This window comes from Suillus discolor (assembly GCF_016758755.1).
Source record: "Suillus discolor strain FC423 chromosome Unknown F5147scaffold_56, whole genome shotgun sequence".
NCBI lineage: Eukaryota > Fungi > Basidiomycota > Agaricomycetes > Boletales > Suillaceae > Suillus > Suillus discolor.
This window is the reverse complement of record NW_024541303.1, coordinates 1-19,725: the sequence shown is the minus strand read 5'-3', so window position 1 is coordinate 19,725 and position 19,725 is coordinate 1. Positions and strand designations below refer to the sequence as shown.

Here is a 19,725-nt window from a genome sequence, read left to right as displayed (position 1 = left end):
CCAACGACCTCAATGAACTCACAGACGCAGAGTGTTCAGTTATTACTCAAATCTTTCCCACAACGCCCATTCGATCAGAAATCGTTGCATGAACTAGTAGGAAAAGAGGTCGAGAAGTTCCAAGGCAAGTCTTCCGCAGACAACGTCAAAAGTCAATGGGAGTTCCTCCTTAAGAATGAGGTGTTCACCTTAGCAGTACGTGCTCGTTTTCTTGGTTTTCATCTTTCCCGATCAATACTTTTGTAGGAAACTGAGGGTAGTGCATTGAAGTGCGACAGCACCTTGTACTATGATGGTCTCCGCGACAGACTCGACTTAGTGTTGACATTCACTGAACACGGTTTGTGGTCTCTGATCACAGTTTGTATACGAAGTGCTCACTTCATAACAGATGTTTGCGAGGCAACCTTCCCTTTTACTGTCCTTCAGGATCTTCTCGAAACACAGACTATCACGTCTTGCTCACAAATATTCTCTTGGATCGAGTCAAGTGCTTCTCGACTCACCAAGGACATGGTCCCGCAGAAGGGCAAGGCGCTCATACTACTGCGCACTCTCAATGATCTTCTGCGCCGCCTCTCAAAGATGGGCTCTACGACGATATTTTGTGGTCGTATATTGACCTTTCTGAGTGGCGTTTTCCCTCTGGGTGAAAGAAGTGGTGTCAATTTGCGAGGAGAGTATGGGCCTATGTGGGAAGGTGTCAAGGACGTTGAGAAAAAGGACGAATGTGTGGAGGCAGTCAGGGGTCCTGAAGACAGCCAAAAAATGGAGGTAGACGCCGGAAAGAAGGAATCTGCAGATTCCAAAGATAAGGACGGTAGGTTAGAACCCTGTCGTGATGTTCTGTGCCTCATCTCATTCTCAGGTTTCTACACTACGTTCTGGTCTTTGCAACTGCCTTTCTCCCGACCCCCATTGTTTGCCTTTCCCAATACATTCGGAGAATTCAAGGATGCTGTGGACAAGGTTCTACCTGTCATCAAGGAGGCGACCACGAAGGAGCGCGCCATGATGGGCAATAGAGGCACCAGTGGTACAAGCAACAACCTAAAACGCAAACGAGAACCAGAGTTGGGTGAAACGAGCAATAATAGCGAATACTTCTTCGCAAAGTTCTTGACAAGTCCAGACCTTCTTAATCTAGAGGTATTTATCCGCTTTCTTAAACATGCAGATCACTGAAGTTTCGTAGATTGCGGATACCCATTTTCGTCGACAAGTTCTGTTCCAACTCCTTATCCTCCTTCATCATCTGTTATCATTCACTAAAGTCGCAAAGGCTGTGTGGTCCACGCCCAGGAATAGATCTCTCCAAATGGACTTCACGCTTGAATCTGCAGATGCGCAGTGGGTCCATGACACCATCACAAAGGTGTCTGCGGAGCTGCGGTCCACCGCTCCAAACGGTCCTACATTTGCCGATACTGTGAATGTTATTCTTGACCGGGAAAAGAACTGGGTGAAGTGGAAGAATGACCTTTGCGCACCTTTTGATAGGGAACCATGGTCGGGTGAAGTGGGTGGCAGAAAGGTAGGGATGGAGGAGGCCACGAGAGAAGCTCGGTCGAATAGAAAGAAGGCTCCTGAGTCGTGGAAGTGGAACCTAGGATCTGAGTCACTGACTGAGATATGGGAGATGGGGTACAGGGATCTGTCTGACCTGCAGAATCCCTTCCAGTTAAGGATTTCACATCTATTCAATGACCTCATACTGACTGACCGGGCAGGCCGGGTGATGTTAAGGATTTCGTGAAGAAAGTCAAGCAAGAAGACGCTCGCATTGACATGCGCAGAAAGCAACTTGTGAAGAATGCCGAACGCTTGGCTCAAGCGCGAGCCAAGGCAGCTGCTTTGCAAGAGTCCACTGCACGGCAAGAGACACCAGCTCCCGCATCGACACCAGCAGAACCATCCAAAGTGGAACCGCCAGCAGCTTCGTTCTCTGCTTTGCTATCGACACCCAGTATCTCCAGCTCCCCCTTGCATCCATCCCTACCCCCAAAACCTGGCTCATCCCCAGTAAAGTCATTCCTAGAAGTGGGCGCATCAAGTCCTGCTCGTCCCCCAATCACTCTCGCACCGCCGTCCTCAACGATAGCAGCACCCACACCAACTCCCCCAACTGCGGCCTCAGCCTCAGAAACTCCCTCCGTCGCTGTTCTACCACCAGCCTCTTCTCTTACTGATGACCAGATAGCTCGATATGAAGAGGTACAAAATCCAGTTATTCCGATTCCATGATCTCACTGATAAGCTTGAACAGAACAGACAACGCTGGTCATGGCTTGCATTGCGTACAGCACGAGATCAATATCTGCAGCATTTTGGCAAGATCGGTACGGGAGATGTTGTTTTACTTGCCAATGAGATAGAGATAGAGAAGGAACGAGAAAAGAATCAGAAGACGCAGAAGGCCGAAGAGATGGTATCTTCTCTGTCGACCACACATGGGCACGAGGACCGCAAAACCGGCAAGGCAAGTGATGCCATGGGGACTGCAGGGATTCCATTGGATGCTGAAGGAGATGTAAAGATGGAAGATCGGTGATGGGCTAGAAGACAATTCGAAATTTCGGAATTCGCTTCGTAGTACGAATTGGGAGGATGCATGCAAGGCTTAATTGTACTATTTCGCTGTCAAGAACTTTCTCAGTACCTATTATATTTCCCTGTCGTATTTAGTCCATGATGCACTTAAAAAAAAGTCTAACATTGCCGAGGCGCCGCCGTGATCATGCGTCTCAGAGCCAAACTTCGGGATGAATTCACATTGCAAGTCGGTTGCCAACATTCCGTAAATTCTGCTTTCTTCAACCTTCGACGATGTCCACATCCACCGGTTTGCGAGTGCGTACTTTCACCGCATATCTCATATTTCGAGTAGGCTCATATTTTGTTGTTACAGCGTGTCCTGGTGACTGGTGGAGCTGGCTACATTGGTAATTATCTCGGGGCACGACTTGTTCAGCTTGTGTTTTTGAGCGAAGTTTTATCGATTATCCAGGCTCGCATGTCATCTACGCTCTACAGCAGACAAGAAGATACAAAGTTATCTCTGCCGACAACTACCACAACTCATTCCCTGGGTCGCTCACTCGTGTAGCCCAAATTGCGCAAGACACACTTCCCGAAAACCCGTCGGAGGCAGACAAGGAGAGCACAGAAATTGATGTATTCCAATGCGACTTGACTAGCCCGGAGCAAATAAAGGGCATCTTTGAACGCTATAGCAAGGGTGGAATATGGGGTGTGGTTCACATTGGTGTCAGTACTGATTTTTTTCACGCAAGTTGGATTGTTCCGAATAACAATTTTCAGGCGTACAAAGCGGTCGGCGAGTCTGTTGAGATTCCCTTGACGTACTATGCGAACAACGTTGCTGCTACGGTATCGTTGCTGCAGACCATGTCAGACTTCGACTGCACTCGCATTGTCTATTCATCTTCTGCTACTGTCTATGGAACACCCCCTGTGATCCCAATTCCCGAAACGACGCGTCTTAAAGCAGACAGCCCTTACGGCAAGACAAAAGTCATGTCTGAGATGGTTATCGATGATTTGTGCCACGGTAAGCGTCCCTTGCTGTACCTGAGATCCCACTAACACCCTTCAACAGCTGAACCGAATAGATGGCGTGCCATCTCACTTCGCTACTTCAAGTGATACATTATTCTTGTCTATTGGTATATACTGATACTGACTTGCATACAGTCCTGCAGGTGCGCATCCCTCGGGATTGATAGGCGAGGACCCCCGCGGTCGCCCAGGGAACTTGTTACCTTTGCTAGCACATATGGCCATTGGGCGTGTAGACGCTGCCACTCTGCAAGTGTTCGGAAATGATTACCCCACTCCGTGAGTTTATTTAATAGCGTCGTCGATGTTCAGTATTCATGTGGGATTGTAGGGATGGCACCTGCGTCCGAGACTACCTCCACGTGCTTGATTTGGCCTCCGGACACTTGCTCGCTCTTGACGCACTTGCGCCTGAATCTGCTATCTTTGATAACTGCCCTGATGATGCGCGCTACAAGGCTTACAATTTAGGGAAAGGAAAGGGTATGAGTGTCCTCCAGATTGTCGAGGCGATGCGCAAGGCTACAGGCTTCGATTTCAAATATGAGGTCATTGGGAGACGGCAAGTTTATTTCTGGTTTATAGTAATCATCCCTTATTTACAAATTCTGAACAGCCGCGGCGATGTTCCTGATCTTACTGCGGATCCTGCGCTGGCCGAAAGGGAGCTGGGCTTCAAGGCACCCCAGCCTCTCGAGGTTATGTGCCGAGATTTATGGAACTGGCAGTCGATGAACCCTCAAGGATATACCCAACAATAATTTAGTGGTACAAGAGTCTATCTACACACTTCTAATCACGGATATATAGAAGATCAAGAGCGAACTTATTAGGATACTTGTCGTTGTAGCTTACCTGATAATCAGCTGTTGCATGGGATATTGAAGCGCTGTACATCATTCAACACTGATAACCTGGTGCGTTCCTTCACCATCCTTTCCCTATATTTCACCGCTTCGTCCATATCGATGAGTCCGTCCACTTCATCAAGCACTTTATCAACGAGTTCCACTGGAAAGATTCCACGAGTCCCCTTCTCGAGACCTAACCTTGTCCAAGTCTTCTGTTGGGGTGGGACTCTCTGCGTGGATGCCAGCGGCACAATACTTGGATCAACCAAGTACAGCCCGATGATGCGTTGGTGGCCCTCCTTTGACGGATCGGCCAATGAGAATGGTGTGATATGATATTGATAAATATTAGGAAACGCGATGCATAGTCCTTCCTGAATTGGGACAGCGCCAATATACTGATGACAAGGTTTTCTTGCCTGTAAACCCCAAGTCTTCATTGTTACGTCCTGGTATCCTTTCTTGGGAAATGCAGGCGGTGTTTTGACAGCCATGCGAAATTCAATCGAGTTGTGGGTAATGTTCTCCTAAAAATGGGTGAGGTTTTGGATAACAAATCAAGAGATGTCATACACTTGACGAATTATAAAGCACACAGGCGACGATACGTTCGTTCTTCATGCCCTCTACGCGCCATTGAGAGCCTTGAAAGGCAGGGCCGCCTGGTTTCTAAATGAACTCGATTTTAGGGAATGGTAACCGTGCGAAAAGCGAATCATACAATGCAAATATCGTAAACGTCATGTATGACTTGAAGGGTCTTCCCCCTGAGTTGCACAATACTTCCGCGTTCTTCAAGCCCACCTGGGTAACCAGTGATCGGGACGTCAGGCACAATCGACCGGCGCATGAGCCACTGCCGCTTCTTACTCTCAAACGCGGACCAATCCTCGGAGTCGCGCGAGAAATCTGGAGGCTCCGGTTCTTCCCACTCTGCCGACGAAGGTCCCTGTATTCGCACTCTGGTCGGGTTGTCTACATGCAAGTCCGTGAGGACGTGCTCGAACATGGGAACACATTTCGAGAGCAACTCCTCGAAGTGGCAATAGAGCGCAGAGTAGCAAGGGTGGAGGTTGTTTATGTACGAGAGAGCCTTTGCTGTACCGTCCTGAGATATGATAAAATCGCAAGGCAAACATGCAAATTTTTGGGAGAGAAAATCTGTGCCGGTCGCGTCTGTAACGTTGGGCACTACCTCAGGACGAAGAAACTCTTCCATGGCTGAGTCGTAAGCAAGCGTCCGACCATAAATGAGAGGGTACAGGTATGGATCTATAATGCGGCGCGTGAGCTCGTCTCCCTCGCGACGTGCCAGTTTGTCTGGAAGGGTGTTCAGAAAGCGAGAGAGTTGACAATTGAGGCTTGCGCGCGCTGAGTTGTCAAGTATTGCTTGAGACTCCCAAATGCGCTCAAAGCAGGAAACCTGACTGTTAGCATGTGAGTATGCTAGCGCCTATTATTGATATCCAGAAAAGAGGGCCTGCCAATTATTCTCGACATCGCGAAGGCTTGCATAGCCCTGCAACTCCTCTAGAACATATTCAACCTACCCCAAAACGAAACTGTATTATTAACTCTTCAAAAAATTGAAGCAGGTTTGCCAACCTGATTAGGAGTCAGCCAGACTCTGAGGTTGTGGTCTGGTGCTCGTACAGCCATAGGCTCGCCGAGGGCTTCGACGGCCCACCGAGCGCGGGTTTCCGGACGTTTAAATAGATTCCACCAGTCATCTCGACGCCGTATACATCTAGATAGCTCTGACATAGCCAAGTCTACCACCTGTGTGCAACTGAGGACCTATTTGAGAATGAGTTAAATATGCTCACTGTTCTGGCGGGATCGACTTCCTGCAGAACCCGTGCGTCGTTGGTAAAAGAGTGAGGCCCAAAAGGCTCACGATCATACTTAGTCCTTCTGATCATTCGATGACTGCGGTCTAGACAGACCAAGGATAGAACTCACACTGCGCCGCAATTCGCGCAGTATTAATATTGGTGCTTTCAGCCTTTCAGGCGAGTACTCTCCCAGGGGGTGGCATAGCCAGGGACAAAGTCTGGGCCAAAGTAAGTCTGGCCCATCGGCACCTCCAAGCGGAGTATGAAAGCTGATGTTGTTTCTCGCGCACTGTCTGCAACAGCGCCGAGGACTTACTTCCATGGACGTCGGGAGCCTTTTTGTTGCTATGTGGCAACGCAATGAACTCGCCGCTATGTCATATATCGATCTCGCGATGCGCTAGCCTCCTCGAGGAGGACACCATCCAACTTCAGCCACACATTGTCAGCATCGTGGCTGCCCTGATATACTTCCCCCCTCAATAACGGGCAGGCAAGGAGATGTAGGCATAGTTGAGGCGGTCCACGAACATGCAGTATTCCAACGAATGTTAGGCGGCGGCAGGCGTGTTGGTAGGATTGATTCGCATGACCGTCCGGGTCGAGCGGGATTTAAACTCCGTTGGGAGTGCCGTTAACTGCCGTCGTGTCCCATACTTTAGCCCAGACGTTGTCCCAGACCAGCCAAGTCTATAACATTCTGTCTCCCAGACTTCCCAGTCCAATCCTGAGACACAGGGGCCCATATGAGGGCCCCACCCGTGTCTTATTACATGACAGTCTACTTTGTTTTTACATACTCTTGTCCTAAAACAGTGCATTACATAATGCTGAAATGAGCACAGTTCACAACGAACCACGAACACAACGAAAGCCACATCCTCCTCACACCAGATAAATCTCGTGATGGTGAGTAACCGCAGGTTACTATGTTCAACCATGATTTTGTCTCATATTGCTTCCCACCCAGTCGTCTGGCTGGGAAATTCGCATGTCCAACTCGAAGGGCATACCATACTACTTCAACGCTGCCACCAAGCAATCAAGCTGGGATGCCCCCTCAGAACTATCGGATGATCAGATCAAGACTCTTCCCGGCTCACAGCACCTGAGCGGCGGTAGCAGTGGAGGGGCTGGGACAATCACGGCGAGCCATTTGTTGGTGAAGCACAAAGACAGTCGGCGACCATCAAGTTGGAAGGAGGTGTGCATACATCTGCCTTCAAAAAAGGGACCCATGTTAACATTGTATACTCCTAGACGAATATTACACGCTCTAAGGAAGAGGCTACTGACATTCTCCGAGGATATCAGGCCCAGGTTGGCAACTCGCGGGAGAAGTTCGAAGAACTGGCGAGTATTCATTCCGATTGTTCGTCGCATTCCCAGAAGGGAAACCTCGGGCCCTTCTCGAAGGGTCAGATGCAGAAGCCGTTTGAAGACGCTGCGTTTGGTCTGCAGGTCGGAGAGTTCAGTGACATCATCAGCACGGACAGTGGTGTGCACATCATTTTGAGAACGGCATAGCACGATTGAATGAGCGGTGGGGAAGTTTATGCAGATGAAGGTGTTGTACGTCCATCAGATTGTAGCATTGAGCATGATAATACGTTTGAAGTATATGCGACTGTGTCACTGTGTCGCCGACTCTGATTTTTGAAACTTTAAGCTTCCAAGTCGAGGGCTGAGCTGAAAGCCTGAAAGAGATCAAATATATATGGCATGGTGCCAGCACACCGGTCTACTACCACATCATTTTCAAGAAGAGACGTTCGTAATTTGGTTATATTATGAAGCTCTGAGAATCTCCGCGTTGGCGCTGCATGAGCGGTGGCATGGGAGCAAGTTGGCCGCAGTGTACTTGGTTCATTACCGTGACGGTGATGATCTTACCTTGATCAACTTGGATGGTATCGTCCCGAGGCTTTCCGTGGCTCGGCAGTAATAGGATATCATGTGCATGAGTCAGATGGCAATGATTAATGACTTCCTGTAAGAAATGGAAGACTGACGCTCTGCCTTTATTATGGACCCTCGTGAGACAGCCCTCTGAGAGTTTTCCGACTTATTCCCACCAGTACTTTCATTGTGTACACCATCCGAGTCTTTGGCCAAGTTTGCTATTTAATAATTACCAACGCTGTTTCCCATCTCCCGATACAACTTTCATCCGAATTCCTGGCCAATTGAACATCGCAGGACCTCGCAGGGCCAGCAGCTGTGGCGTAACGAAGACAACAGCCTTCAAGAGCCAATTCCATAAACGAAAATGAAACAGATGGTGGACTTGTCAACAATTTGGGAACATGGTCGTGCCACGTTGCAAACCTTGTGGATTTCGATCATCTTTCTCCTTGCGCCCTTCGCCTATCTAGTTCTATCGCAGAGATCAAAATCAAAATCAGTAGGTGCGCCATGTTCCTGAGTGCTGTAGTATATTTTTGGAAGGTTGTTGGGACGCCACTTGATATCTTCAGTTGCTTGAATTAATATCTAATCTGTTCATTAGCCAGTGGTCGATCAGACAAGGGAGAAGCCGGATCTACTGCCCCAGATCACTCGAAGTTCGATACGTCAAATATACGTGTAACAAAGATTCTCATCCACCCCATCAAGGTGTGTGACGCTGATTTCCGCTTTGTTAGCAGTGTTGATTTTGTAGAGCTGTAAAGGCACTTCTGTTCCAGAGGCAAATTACACTCTGCACGGATTGGATGTCAGTGCATTAAATATGTTTCTGATAATCAATTTTGACTGTGCTGTAGAATGATCGTAAATGGTGCATAATAAAGACACATAATAATGCAGTTGTGACTGCCCGAGATGTGGCTAAGGTACGCCCTATGCCGTCATTGGCAGTAGACACCGTCATAATTCTGTACAGATGGTTCTTATACATCCTCGCATCATTCCGGCCTCATCTTCAGAGGCTGGCCGGCTCGAGGTGTCTTTCCCAAAGGAGTCGGGCTGTGAGACCTTCTCAGTACCATTAAACCCCACTGAGGAACAACTTCAGGATTGGGAAAAGTGAGTACAGCTATGTGTCACTGCGGCCCGATGTCTTTTATCTTAACCATGTGTTTACTAGTATCAATATATCATTGTGGGGCAAGGATGACATCGAGGGGTACGTATGCCAGACCAACATAGGAAGGTCACCCTCAGAGATACTTTCGGAATATATGGGGATGCCAGTACACTTGGCTGTGAGGGGCTCACGCCAGCGGAGCTGTCCGCCGACTATAAGGTTTCCCAACCTAGATGCACCATCATATTTTCAGGATGGGTACCCTTTATTGATAGTGTCCGAGGAAAGTGTCGCGGCCGCGCAGGAGCTGATCAGAGAGATGGTGGGCATGCAGGGCATAGAGGAAAAGTGGTCTAGCGACACTTTACAGGTAGAAAGGTAAACCCATCTTTTTCGGTCCGAGCTCGTGCAACTTCGGATTGTTGCTCATCTTCTTTTCGCTTGCAGATTCCGCCCCAACATAGTGATTAAAGGAGCCGGCGCACCTTTCTTCGAGGATATACTCACTGAATTCACTATCGATTCCCATCATGAAGCTGTCGAAGGGGCATCGTCGATAATTCGGCTTGTGCGTAAATGCACTCGTTGCGTGGTACGAATCTGCTATTTCCTTTCAAAAATGGTTGCTGATTATTTATCACTTTCACAGCTGCCAAATGTACATCCCGAGACCGGTGTACGTGACAAGGCCGTGCCATTAAAAGTTTTAATGAAGCATAGAAGAGGCCTGGATCCCGGGCGGCCTAGGTTACCCTGTATGGGGTGCAATGGGGTTTTCACGGCGAATGGCGTGGTGAAGGTCGGTGATTGGATCCACGTATGTGAGACGGGATTCGTATGAGCCATCTTTGAAGGTGTTGTCGTGTTTCATTTTTAATTAACTCTTGCGTACCACATAGTCTGGCTTCAACGCCAAATAGAGATTTTGATTTGATTTATGGTAGACATTATGAAATGCCTATGATAGTTCCTTCCGCCACGGATGCCTCTTGGCAGCGCATGATGCAGAAATGGTTGCCTATTCGACTCAAATCAAAGGGTCTGATGAGCAGGCGTGAGATAGTAAGATGGGGACAAGCGTCAAACAGTGGCATGAACACACCGATGAGAACATTGATGGAGAAGATGCAGAGTTTGTGATCAGCGCTGCGAGTTTCAGGGAATGATAAGAGCAGTACAAAGCTTGAAGGAGGTGAAATAACCAAGTCCCGGGCGACGAGGCACACGGGCACGGATGGACATGTCATGACAGTCATGGATTGCAATGATTGGGTTACGTACTGCATGGTACCTTTAGCTCATTTTGGAAACCAAGCCATGGGGCCCGTCGGCATGCCACACCGGTAGACCAACTTAGATAACATGAAATCCGCGCATGCCTGATGCGCAGCCGTTAGTGGAGCTGGTGAGCGCTGGTTGCAATATGCTGCAGCACATGTCAGCTGAGCCTCTGCAGTGCCTTGGTCCGCCACGCGAGAAATTACCTTTTTTAGAACCGGAGCAAGGGGGCCGGGTCGCTTGTGGTGGAAATCCATGTCAGTAACTTGTTTGATGCTACTCATAACGAGCTTTCTCTGCCGTACCAATCTTCCCTCAATTCCGAATTTGAACCGCCATCTTCTTCTATCACAGAGCTCGTGTAACGAGCTCTGAACTATGGCTATAGGGAAATGGAACCCTTTTGGTCAACCTGTGTTACAAACCACTACCGACCATCCTATCCCGCAACCGTTGCCAATCCCTTGCGCCGATGGAAAGCAGTTTGGTTTAGAGAATGTATGTCATCTAACTACTCCATCTCCACAAATGATCTTCATTTCCATCATTCCCGTAGTTTGGCAACACCTGGTACGATTTACTTCGTTCCCACACTCCAACCGCCCGCTGATGTCTTAAAAGTTATGCCAACTCCGTTCTACAAGCTCTATATTTTTGCAGTCCCTTTCGAGATCTCGTAATTCAGCATACAGATCCGTGCGGCACTATCCAAGCAGCCCTATCCTCGCAGTTCGCTCCCAGTGCCGTTCCCGCCTCCCCCGCAGCCGCCGCTCGTTCGAAGCAAACAGAGCGCCAGTCTGTTCAAGAATATCCCACAAAAACCAGTATTGTAAACCCTCCAACACCACCGATCCCCTCATCACCACGGACCTTGGTGTCTGCACTTCGCTCCTTGTACATTCACATCTCGCAGAACCCAGCTGACAAAGGCACCGTTGCCCCCCGGGCATTCATAGACAAACTCAAAGAATTAAATGAGGCGTTTAGAAATACAATGCATCAGGATGCGCACGAATTCTTAAACTACCTCCTCAACAAGATTGTTGAGGAAATAGAAGAAGAAAAGAAGTTACAGCAGGTTCCTCTCGACGATTGTATGTGGAAAAATCAGAATTCATAACACTCGTTGTTTCCACTCACACCCCAAATGTTGCTCTATTTTATAGCGGATCATTCAGTCAAATCATCATCTACAACCTCGCAACCGTTGGTAATGACAGGCAAGCACGTCGAGCTCAGGCAATCCGTCGACGGGGTCTACATTTATTCACCAGATATTCGAAGGTACACTGACTAGCGAAACTCGATGTTTAACATGCGAGAATGTGCGTTGTCGTGATTCGTACCGCCGCACTTACTGATCGTGCACAGGTATCTTCACGTGACGAATCGTTTTTGGACCTCTCCATAGATATCGAACAGAACTCGAGCGTGACAGCATGTCTTCGACAATTTAGCGCTAGTGAAATGCTCTGCCAGCGAAACAAGTTCTTCTGCGACGGATGTTGCGACCTCCAGGAAGCGGAAAAGAGGTATTTAACGTTTGCTCAACTAGATTTGATACTGAGGCCACGTCAGGATGAAGATAAAGCGACTGCCCAATGTTCTCGCTCTACATCTCAAGCGCTTCAAGTATCAAGAAGATGTACAAAAGTACATCAAGCTGGCTTATCGCGTTGCATTTCCCTTCGAGCTCCGCTTGTTCAACACTGTTGATGATGCTGAGAACCCTGATCGACTGTATGAACTCTTCGCCATAGTAGTTCACATCGGAAAGTATGTCCCTTGTCGCGTGTGACGCTCGTTATCTGTAATCGCCGCTGACACGCTTTTCTTCCCTCATTTGTCCCTGGTAAATATAGCGGGCCAAACCATGGTCACTATGTCAGCATCATCAAGACGTTGGGTGCCTGGCTTGTATTTGATGATGAAACGGTGGAGTCGATCAAAGAATCCGACATACCCAAGTACTTCGGCGAATCCAATTCGGGTTCCGCCTATGTGCTCTACTACCAAGCTGTGGATCTAGACCTTGTCGCTCTTGATTTGTGTCCGACAAGTCCACATGTTCCTGAGGAACATTTACATCAACAACTCCCTACAGATTCCCCTGCATCGCTTTCAGAACCTATACCATTGCCTCCCGGGTTGTCTGCAGAACCTGCAGAGGCAGAAAATGCTGAGACTGCGCCTATACTACCCCCACCATCTTTACCCATGAATATTCCCGTTTCTCCTACTGAGAGACCATTGCGCAAAATCCCCTCGGAATTTATGAAACCTAGCCCTCCCCCAGTACCTCCGTATCATGCAACAGTTGGTCGTGGCTCGTCACTGAAGCCATCCTCGCCCGCTCGTAATGGCATACTCAAACATGTCCCCTCACTGAAGATTGGTTTAGACAAGCGTGACACGGCTGCAAAATCCACTGCTCCCTTCCCTAGGTCCGAGCCATCAGATCCGCTGCCACCTGTTCTGCCTGACCTTGCTCTACGGAGTCCGAATGGCAAGGAAAAGGACACAGAGAAGAAGAGCACCTACTGGTTCCGAAGGAAAAGCCTTAGATCGGGAGGGAAAGCACATCCGACCTCGGAAGCTGAGGCAAATAATATGCCATTGCCTCCTGTCGTGCCCTTGGATACGTCGTCATCTCCGTCGAAGTTCCACACTACTGGGTCGACATCGAGGCATTCCAAGGATAATGGTTCTGGACATCCGTCGGAGCCGGCAGGTCTTGATCGTCCTGTAGCACCTTTTATGGTTCATCGCCGCCCTTCGTCTGCTTCCGGCCCTGTTCGGGCATCATCGCATAGTACGAGCAGTCGACGAGATACTTCGAGCTCGCCTTCCATCTCAGCCACTACATCATATTCTTCACACACTACAAGCACTTCATCATCGACATCTCCTGACCATCACCCACACACCACTCGCCCCTTGCCAATGATACCTACTCCTCTGCAAAACTCAAGCATAGCACAATCCCCTCCTTCAGTTTATCCTCGAGGCCACTCATCTGAGTATACGCGACCGCACAAACGGCCAACGGCGTCACATCATGACTTGGAGTCACCAAGATCACCTAAATCCCCAGCTCGGCCGACGACTGCAGGTGCTACGCTTGGTTCACGCTCCTCTACAACTATACTTCGGGACCACAATCTTCCTCCATTGCCAGGTGCTGTGGGTGATCTACCCAACGGGACATTGCCCATGACACTGCCTCGTTTGGACAAGGGCGAGACGCAGGCGAAAAGTAAGTTGTACGAGGAAGGCGCGACGGGCTTGTCTAAACGGCCAAAGTCAATACGTGCATCTACCGCCCTGGAGGCAATTTTACCATCTAGCGCTTCCACTAATACCACTAGTGCTATGAAGCGGGCGAGTCGGAAGTTGAGCTTCACCGCATCATTCCAGTTTGGCCGCAAAGATAAGCAGCGCTAGAAGGGGAAAGAGCAGGAATGAGTGTCCCGGTCCGGTAATTCGATCACCTACTCCTCTTCTCACTCGTCCAGAGCCTGACGCACGCTAGAATTGTATTCTATGGTAAAGATGTGTTTACCTATATCTTGTTTAATGATCTTGATTACCATTTTCTTGCTTGAGCAGTTGCCTCATGGAAAGGTTTCAGTCATCTATTCTAATTACAATCGCATACAGCTTTTATCCCGCAAAGTGGAGATTTCCTCTATTGCGCTTATCCTACGTTCCATCATAGCTCGTACATCTCTACCTCGTTGCGTCTGTATCAATTTTATGTTGTACATTAGAATAATGACCAGATACAAACAAATGAAGTTATCGCGGACTGGGTATACTAGTGTACAATCGGTCAATTTTACGATGCAAGAAGTAATGAGCATAGTTCATGCGATCGAGTCCAAAGTGTCCATTGGGTGGTGTAATTCACAAATCGAGCATGCGCTCATCCTCCAAAGGGATTGGATGACGCTGCCCACTTATCGCTACAAAATAACTTTAAGTGTATGACCAATTTAGCACGCGAACTTCAACTCACTTTCCAATGGCGTTTCTGCCATATCAAGTATGTGCAGCATCGTCTCGTGTGGCTTGGAATAAAAGATACGCCCAGTGCCCTCGTCCCAGGCTATCGCTGTCACACCATCACGAATATGATCGAGGATATATGAAGGCAGATTAAACTGTCCCAGCATATTCTCGCGGTGCTTGGGAACATTTCGGAGGATATTTTGCAGCGTTTCGCGCCGCATAATACTATAGGCATCATCGCCTCGTTTTGATAGGAGATGGCCGGAGAAGTTGCGGACCGAAAGCGTGTCTGATCGATTATCGCGTGGAATGGAGTAGAATAAAGAGCGCAGACATCCTGGGATGACGAATGTTCTGCATACTGTTCTAGATTCGTCGTTTTTGAAGGATAGGCGGTGCATCATGTTGGACCTCAGGTTCGTGATAGCGTAATGTGGTTTTCCGGTAGATCTAAACGCTTCGGGTGCGCTCTCTCGTGGGGTTGGCGAAATGATCATGTGGCAGATACGACCACCGCTTTCATTCCTGTAGAAGATATTGATAGGAGGCGGCAAGAAATTTCGACCTTGGTCATTGGACACATGTGGGTCACTTATTTGAAAATCTTCAATGTCTTTCCCGTGAAAGGAGGCAATTGAAAGCGGGTTAAACTCTCCTCCTTCTGTATCCCCAGGGTCAGGCGTGGGAAACATGGCGACAGTGAACATAACATCAGGAATGATAGGTGGACCACCAGGCGAGGGATTGGACGGTGCTAATCGTGGACGATTCGTGGAGCGCACGACAAGGATTTGCCCTTGTAAAGGCAATAACCGGAAGTTACAAATAGGTTGTTCCTTTGAGAAGTTTAGAGTAATCTTCACAGCAAAAAAAGTACTATACCTGTTGTGAAAGCGTGATTTCGCGCGCGCATTTAAAAGTAGATATGGCACCATCAAAAGTTAGTTCCTTCATCACAATGGTTTCGGGCATCTTGGCGACTACCATGTTCGGAACGCCATCGACTTCGCCAAGATCAACATTTCGAAGCTCTGAATCACTGCGAAGGTGTCCGAGGAAGCGAAATGGCGGGGGCTGTGATGCAGCAAAGTCGAAAAACTCTTGAGAGCCAGGCACGAGGATAGGATTTCCTAACGCATCTAGTGCATCAAGGGATATCTGTAAACACGTCGCGACATACTCCAGCGGCATTGGAGCATCAATTTGACACCGTGGGTTGTTCAGGTACGGATTGTATATGGAGGGATCAATACTAAGCCGACAGTCAGTGTTGGAAGGTACACTTGGAGGCACAATCAGTTTCTACCTGTTAGTACTTTGATGACTTTTCAACGTCTTCCTGCGAATATATCCGATAACGATGCTTGGCGTGCCTTCCACGTTCATGTACTTGGCACATATATTATACGCTTTCCCTCGGACGGGTGTTTCCGCTAGAGGAACAATGCCACAGATACGGTGATCAAGAACATATACAACCAAGCTGTAGTGAGTTTTGGCAAGATTGCATGCAGAAGCGACAAGGTATTTTCCGCCGGGAAGTACGATCATTGATAATATGTGCCTATGTGCCTGCACAGGGAGATAGGAGGCGGCAGGCGGATTCGGCAGGATCCAGTTCTTGTGGACCGTAATCGCGCGAATGACTAGTCGTTCAGCCTCAAACGAGGTCAAGAAATTAGGAGAATAATGCTGCGAAGGCGGTAACGCGGGCACATTGGGTCCAATCCTCCGCAGAAACCGTTTCCATATTATACCATGGTGTGTAAGGTTGTAGAACAGTCTGTTGACCTGAAACGAGTCTAGTGACAGCAGGTATATGCAAGGTAGACGTTACCATTCGTAGGCACAGGATATCTTCCACCATCAGGTAGTCGAATATATGATCGACCAATATGTCGTCAGAAAGCATACTCAAACTTGGAAGACCATTGGAATCTTGGTGGACTCGCACACCCCACGTTCCTGTTCCTGTTCTGCTTCGTTCATTGGCGCCAGAGTGAGACCAAGGAAAGGCTGGAGAGATGAGGCGAGAAATTAGAGAGAACTGGCCATACATGATTGGGAAAAGAAATAGAACGTCCTGGGGTGCCACGAGTGATATTTACTAGTCTATTAGTCTTGTTTTCATGGTCGCGAGACTCTCAACGGAGATGTTGACTGTTGTATTAAAAATTACGGCCATGGTGACGGCTCAATTGAAATACAAGGGTTAGATTGCAGCTGCAGAAAGTGCAGACAGGTCATTTCGAAGAGGTCGCGGTAAAAATTAAGCGAACTACAACGCTTTCCTAAAACAACCTCGCAGTGACACGTGACCTACCGACAACACAGTACTCAACTTCAAGTCTGGCCCCTCGATCGCGTTGTCACTTGCACGACTAAGTGTGCCGGCTTGTGCATAGTGATAAATGAGAGTGTTGTTCCATAGGGAATTAATTGCATCATTTTATCATTCATACCAGTGTCCTACAATTTTGACTACTACCATATGTAGTAAGGACGGGACTGATCCCGCGGAAGCAATTCGCTGTCGGAAAAAGCCGCCGGCTTATAAATTTGGTCACATGCATCATGATTGAGGCGGGTGGAAGAAAATATAAGGACTTGTCACTGTGCAGTGTGTACACTATTTATCACTTCAAATCCATGAGCGTCGATGTTCTTGGAATGCTCCGCTTGGCAGCAAGAAGGATAAACATAAAGCTATATAGTGTCTATATTACAATACCAATCGCACATACCTCTTCTGATTTGAATACAAACCAAGGGATTTGGTTGCGAATAAGTGGGGTAAAATCTGGTGCAGCGCAACCAATCATTCATACCGACGAACTCTTAAAGGAACTCCAATACCACCCTCTCCAACAACTCGTGGACGAGGTAAGATGCCCCTCACAACTTCGACTGGAGTATTTGGTCCATTCCGCATCTCAAACACGAAGTTCTTCACCAGAACAGATAAAACCGTCTATATCACAGTGAATGACGTCCATAGTTGCTGATTCGCATCACTCACCTTAAATTCCATGATCGCAAAATCTTTTCCAAGACACGTCCTCGGGCCATCAACAAATGTCAGCAGATGCCTATGACCTTGGACTTCCTTGGCCTTTCCACCGATGCCGTCTTCAGTCAACCAACGGTCAGGCTTGAATTCCTTTGCGTGAGGTCCCCAGATGGCCGAAGAACGATTGATAGCCGCGGCTGATATCGTGATCAATGTCCCTTTCGCTATAGATATATTATCCGTCATGTTGCCGGACACCGTGCGCACAGGTTCGCTCAAGGGAATGACGTCATCTGCCGCTGCCTGTAAACTTAAAGTTGTCGTGTCTATTCACATGTAGACATACACACTCACAAGACGAGCGAATTCCGGCACTGGAGGATGGAGTCTTAGAATTTCATGGACAATCGCATCCAAGTATGGGAGGTTGGCCTTTAATTGGTCATATGTCGGATCAGGGCCAAAGACAAGCAGTTCCTCTCTGAGCCTGGTTTGGACATCGGGGTGTCGTGATAGCTCGATCAGCGCCCACTGATCATCACATTAATAGCGTGCAGACGTAGTCGTGCAGTAAACTCACAGTAAGACTGACTGTCGATGAAGAGTCAGCCAGTATGACAGCAGCGGGCAAGAAATTGACTCACTGGATGTCGTCTCATAACCTGCGAAAAGCAAGACCTTCATCTGCGGGACGTGAGCTCGTAAATCATGGCTGTGATACATCCTATTTCACGGACCTGAGCCATTACTTCCTCCTCCGACATATGCAACTCGGTATCTTGACCTTCGGATTTAACTTATCGTCGCGTTAATTAAGAGACTACGATGAATCTCTCGGAGAGCGTACTCAACAATCCCATGATAGAATTTTCCTCGCCTCTCTCGCCTATGTTGAGATCCTTTTCCCGGCGGCTGCGAATCAACAATTTGTTAGATATTTGTTCTATGGTAACGGCAAGTTTCTTGAACAGATTTTGCCGCTTAGTGGGGATCTTGAGAATGATAGGAAATACTGATGCGAGCAGGATAAAAATTTCGTTCACGGCTGAAGCCTGTTGGTTACTTCCGAATGTATCAAACACTTCGGTCACGCTGGAGGGCGTTCCATCGAGCGAGCCAAAATCATGGGAGAAACCAGCAATGCCAACCGTGTCCAAACTGATGTTCCGTCAGTTCGAGGCGTCAATGAAAAAATATCTTCGCGTACGATATATGATTCATCCTTCGAGTCGTTTTGATTAGGAATGCCACTTGCCAAGTTAGAAAAGCTGCGCACCAGTTCTGGACCTCGATTACAGCGTCACCATCTTTGCTTGACTCTATGGCAGTATCCCATTTTCCTTTGGCCTGTAACGGATCAAGTTCAGAGATGCTGCATTTCCCACATCGCAAATCCTTACCTTGTATGCTGAGTCATAAAACACCGATGTGAGTTTCCGAATGGCTGCATTACTGAATGCTGGCGTGAGGGCCTTCCGCTGCCTAATTCGCAGGTGGTAGGTCAGTCACTTGCGCAAGGACAAAAGCTGAACAGTACCTTCTGTGGGCTTCGCCCTCAGCCCATAGTACCCCTTTGCCAATCTGACAGGAGATATGAAACAGACGAGGTAAGATGATGACGTTAACATACTGTTTCCTCCAGAAGCACCAACGAAAGGGGCGTCTGCACATATGTCCAAGTCTCGCGAGCGTAGAAATGTGCAATAGCTCTTGGGTCACACAGCACGACTCTAGTCTGCCCGAGGACGCTCGGAATCATATACACTACCCCATATTCCGTCGCCCAACGTTCATAGATTGCACCACTATCTTCAGACATGGCGAGGTCGTGCGAGACGCCATATATGAGGCTGGTACGAGGCGGACCCAGTAGTTGAGTCGTCTTCACTCGCCAGCGAAGCATCCTTAACACTTTGACAAAGGCCCATAATGCAGCAAATGAACAAGCAACGTTAAATGCGCCACCCGAACGTACGGTTGTCCAGAGACTTGATGGAGAGGGGATGGTAAAGAAGTTCATCGTTATGTTTGGTCCGAAGTGGGATCTATTGGGAGATCATTTATATGTTGCCGTTTCTATGGATGCTGACAACTGTCTGGGCTATGAAGTTGAACAGCTTATACATGCACAGG

The 19,725-nt window shown here is 48.3% G+C and overlaps 8 protein-coding genes across 8 annotated transcripts; 5 read left to right on the top strand and 3 right to left on the bottom strand.

Moving 5' to 3' along the window:
- Positions 1–12: 12 nt before the first annotated feature.
- Positions 13–4,340, top strand: F5147DRAFT_747207 (THO complex subunit 1 transcription elongation factor-domain-containing protein; the record flags this gene model as incomplete). Its single annotated transcript, XM_041439923.1, has 13 exons — positions 13–195; positions 247–340; positions 392–1,149; positions 1,196–1,680; positions 1,731–2,154; positions 2,228–2,428; positions 2,909–2,942; positions 3,008–3,267; positions 3,322–3,571; positions 3,620–3,662; positions 3,715–3,858; positions 3,911–4,141; positions 4,196–4,340. 13 exons carry the CDS (start codon positions 13–15, stop codon positions 4,338–4,340), a joined length of 3,252 nt encoding a protein of 1,083 aa, XP_041289299.1.
- A 101-nt stretch (positions 4,341–4,441) lies between these two features.
- Positions 4,442–6,194, bottom strand: F5147DRAFT_747206 (uncharacterized protein; the record flags this gene model as incomplete). The annotated part of the gene is made up of 5 exons (XM_041439922.1): positions 4,442–4,957; positions 5,004–5,099; positions 5,152–5,857; positions 5,915–5,976; positions 6,036–6,194. 5 exons carry the CDS (start codon positions 6,192–6,194, stop codon positions 4,442–4,444), a joined length of 1,539 nt encoding a protein of 512 aa, XP_041289298.1.
- A 600-nt stretch (positions 6,195–6,794) lies between these two features.
- Positions 6,795–7,887, top strand: F5147DRAFT_331174 (uncharacterized protein). The gene is made up of 3 exons (XM_041429249.1): positions 6,795–7,174; positions 7,236–7,469; positions 7,526–7,887. Exons 1-3 carry the CDS (start codon positions 7,172–7,174, stop codon positions 7,790–7,792), a joined length of 504 nt encoding a protein of 167 aa, XP_041289297.1. The 5' UTR covers positions 6,795–7,171; the 3' UTR covers positions 7,793–7,887.
- A 325-nt stretch (positions 7,888–8,212) lies between these two features.
- On the top strand, positions 8,213–10,188 carry F5147DRAFT_711068 (MOSC N-terminal beta barrel domain-containing protein). Its single transcript, XM_041438299.1, has 8 exons — positions 8,213–8,673; positions 8,775–8,881; positions 8,928–8,981; positions 9,031–9,099; positions 9,150–9,292; positions 9,354–9,671; positions 9,741–9,885; positions 9,943–10,188. The coding sequence occupies exons 1-8, from the start codon at positions 8,535–8,537 to the stop codon at positions 10,132–10,134; spliced, it is 1,167 nt and encodes a 388-aa protein (XP_041289296.1). The 5' UTR covers positions 8,213–8,534; the 3' UTR covers positions 10,135–10,188.
- Positions 10,189–10,949: 761 nt separating this feature from the next.
- Positions 10,950–12,596, top strand: F5147DRAFT_582392 (uncharacterized protein; the record flags this gene model as incomplete). The annotated part of the gene is made up of 8 exons (XM_041431652.1): positions 10,950–11,069; positions 11,128–11,141; positions 11,193–11,267; positions 11,397–11,669; positions 11,806–11,896; positions 11,943–12,103; positions 12,150–12,347; positions 12,434–12,596. Coding segments are annotated over 8 exons (1,095 nt in total), but the record flags the coding sequence as incomplete, so codon positions are not given.
- F5147DRAFT_331014 (uncharacterized protein) lies at positions 12,408–14,246 on the top strand. The gene has a single exon (XM_041429248.1). It carries the CDS (start codon positions 12,789–12,791, stop codon positions 14,013–14,015), a length of 1,227 nt encoding a protein of 408 aa, XP_041289294.1. The 5' UTR covers positions 12,408–12,788; the 3' UTR covers positions 14,016–14,246.
- F5147DRAFT_331013 (uncharacterized protein) lies at positions 14,247–16,756 on the bottom strand. Its single transcript, XM_041429247.1, has 5 exons — positions 16,420–16,756; positions 15,889–16,373; positions 15,465–15,834; positions 14,590–15,418; positions 14,247–14,536 (listed from the first exon to the last, which is right to left on the bottom strand). Exons 1-5 carry the CDS (start codon positions 16,639–16,641, stop codon positions 14,478–14,480), a joined length of 1,965 nt encoding a protein of 654 aa, XP_041289293.1. The 5' UTR covers positions 16,642–16,756; the 3' UTR covers positions 14,247–14,477.
- Positions 16,757–17,226: 470 nt separating this feature from the next.
- On the bottom strand, positions 17,227–19,612 carry F5147DRAFT_640351 (cytochrome P450; the record flags this gene model as incomplete). Its single annotated transcript, XM_041433028.1, has 12 exons — positions 17,227–17,553; positions 17,602–17,895; positions 17,947–18,123; positions 18,173–18,183; positions 18,237–18,276; positions 18,330–18,388; positions 18,440–18,750; positions 18,800–18,814; positions 18,869–18,939; positions 18,993–19,074; positions 19,130–19,173; positions 19,223–19,612. 12 exons carry the CDS (start codon positions 19,610–19,612, stop codon positions 17,401–17,403), a joined length of 1,647 nt encoding a protein of 548 aa, XP_041289292.1. The 3' UTR covers positions 17,227–17,400.
- Between the last annotated feature and the right edge of the window lie 113 nt (positions 19,613–19,725).

Bases quoted from the DNA above. Each gene is read 5' to 3' on its own strand.
- F5147DRAFT_711068 (XM_041438299.1), top strand. From the start codon at position 8,535: ATGAAACAGATGGTGGACTTGTCAACAATTTGGGAACATGGTCGTGCC. The intron at 8,674-8,774 runs GTGCGCCATGTT...TCTGTTCATTAG, and splicing joins ATCAAAATCAAAATCAGTAG to CCAGTGGTCGATCAGACAAG. The intron at 9,293-9,353 runs GTGAGTACAGCT...TGTGTTTACTAG, and splicing joins CAACTTCAGGATTGGGAAAA to TATCAATATATCATTGTGGG.
- F5147DRAFT_331174 (XM_041429249.1), top strand. The intron at 7,470-7,525 runs GTGTGCATACAT...GTATACTCCTAG, and splicing joins GACCATCAAGTTGGAAGGAG to ACGAATATTACACGCTCTAA.
- F5147DRAFT_331013 (XM_041429247.1), bottom strand. From the start codon at position 16,641: ATGTATGGCCAGTTCTCTCTAATTTCTCGCCTCATCTCTCCAGCCTTT. The intron at 16,374-16,419 runs GTAACGTCTACC...GACTCGTTTCAG, and splicing joins ATATCCTGTGCCTACGAATG to GTCAACAGACTGTTCTACAA. The intron at 15,835-15,888 runs GTAGAAACTGAT...CTGTCGGCTTAG, and splicing joins AGTCATCAAAGTACTAACAG to TATTGATCCCTCCATATACA.
- F5147DRAFT_331014 (XM_041429248.1), top strand. From the start codon at position 12,789: ATGAATATTCCCGTTTCTCCTACTGAGAGACCATTGCGCAAAATCCCC.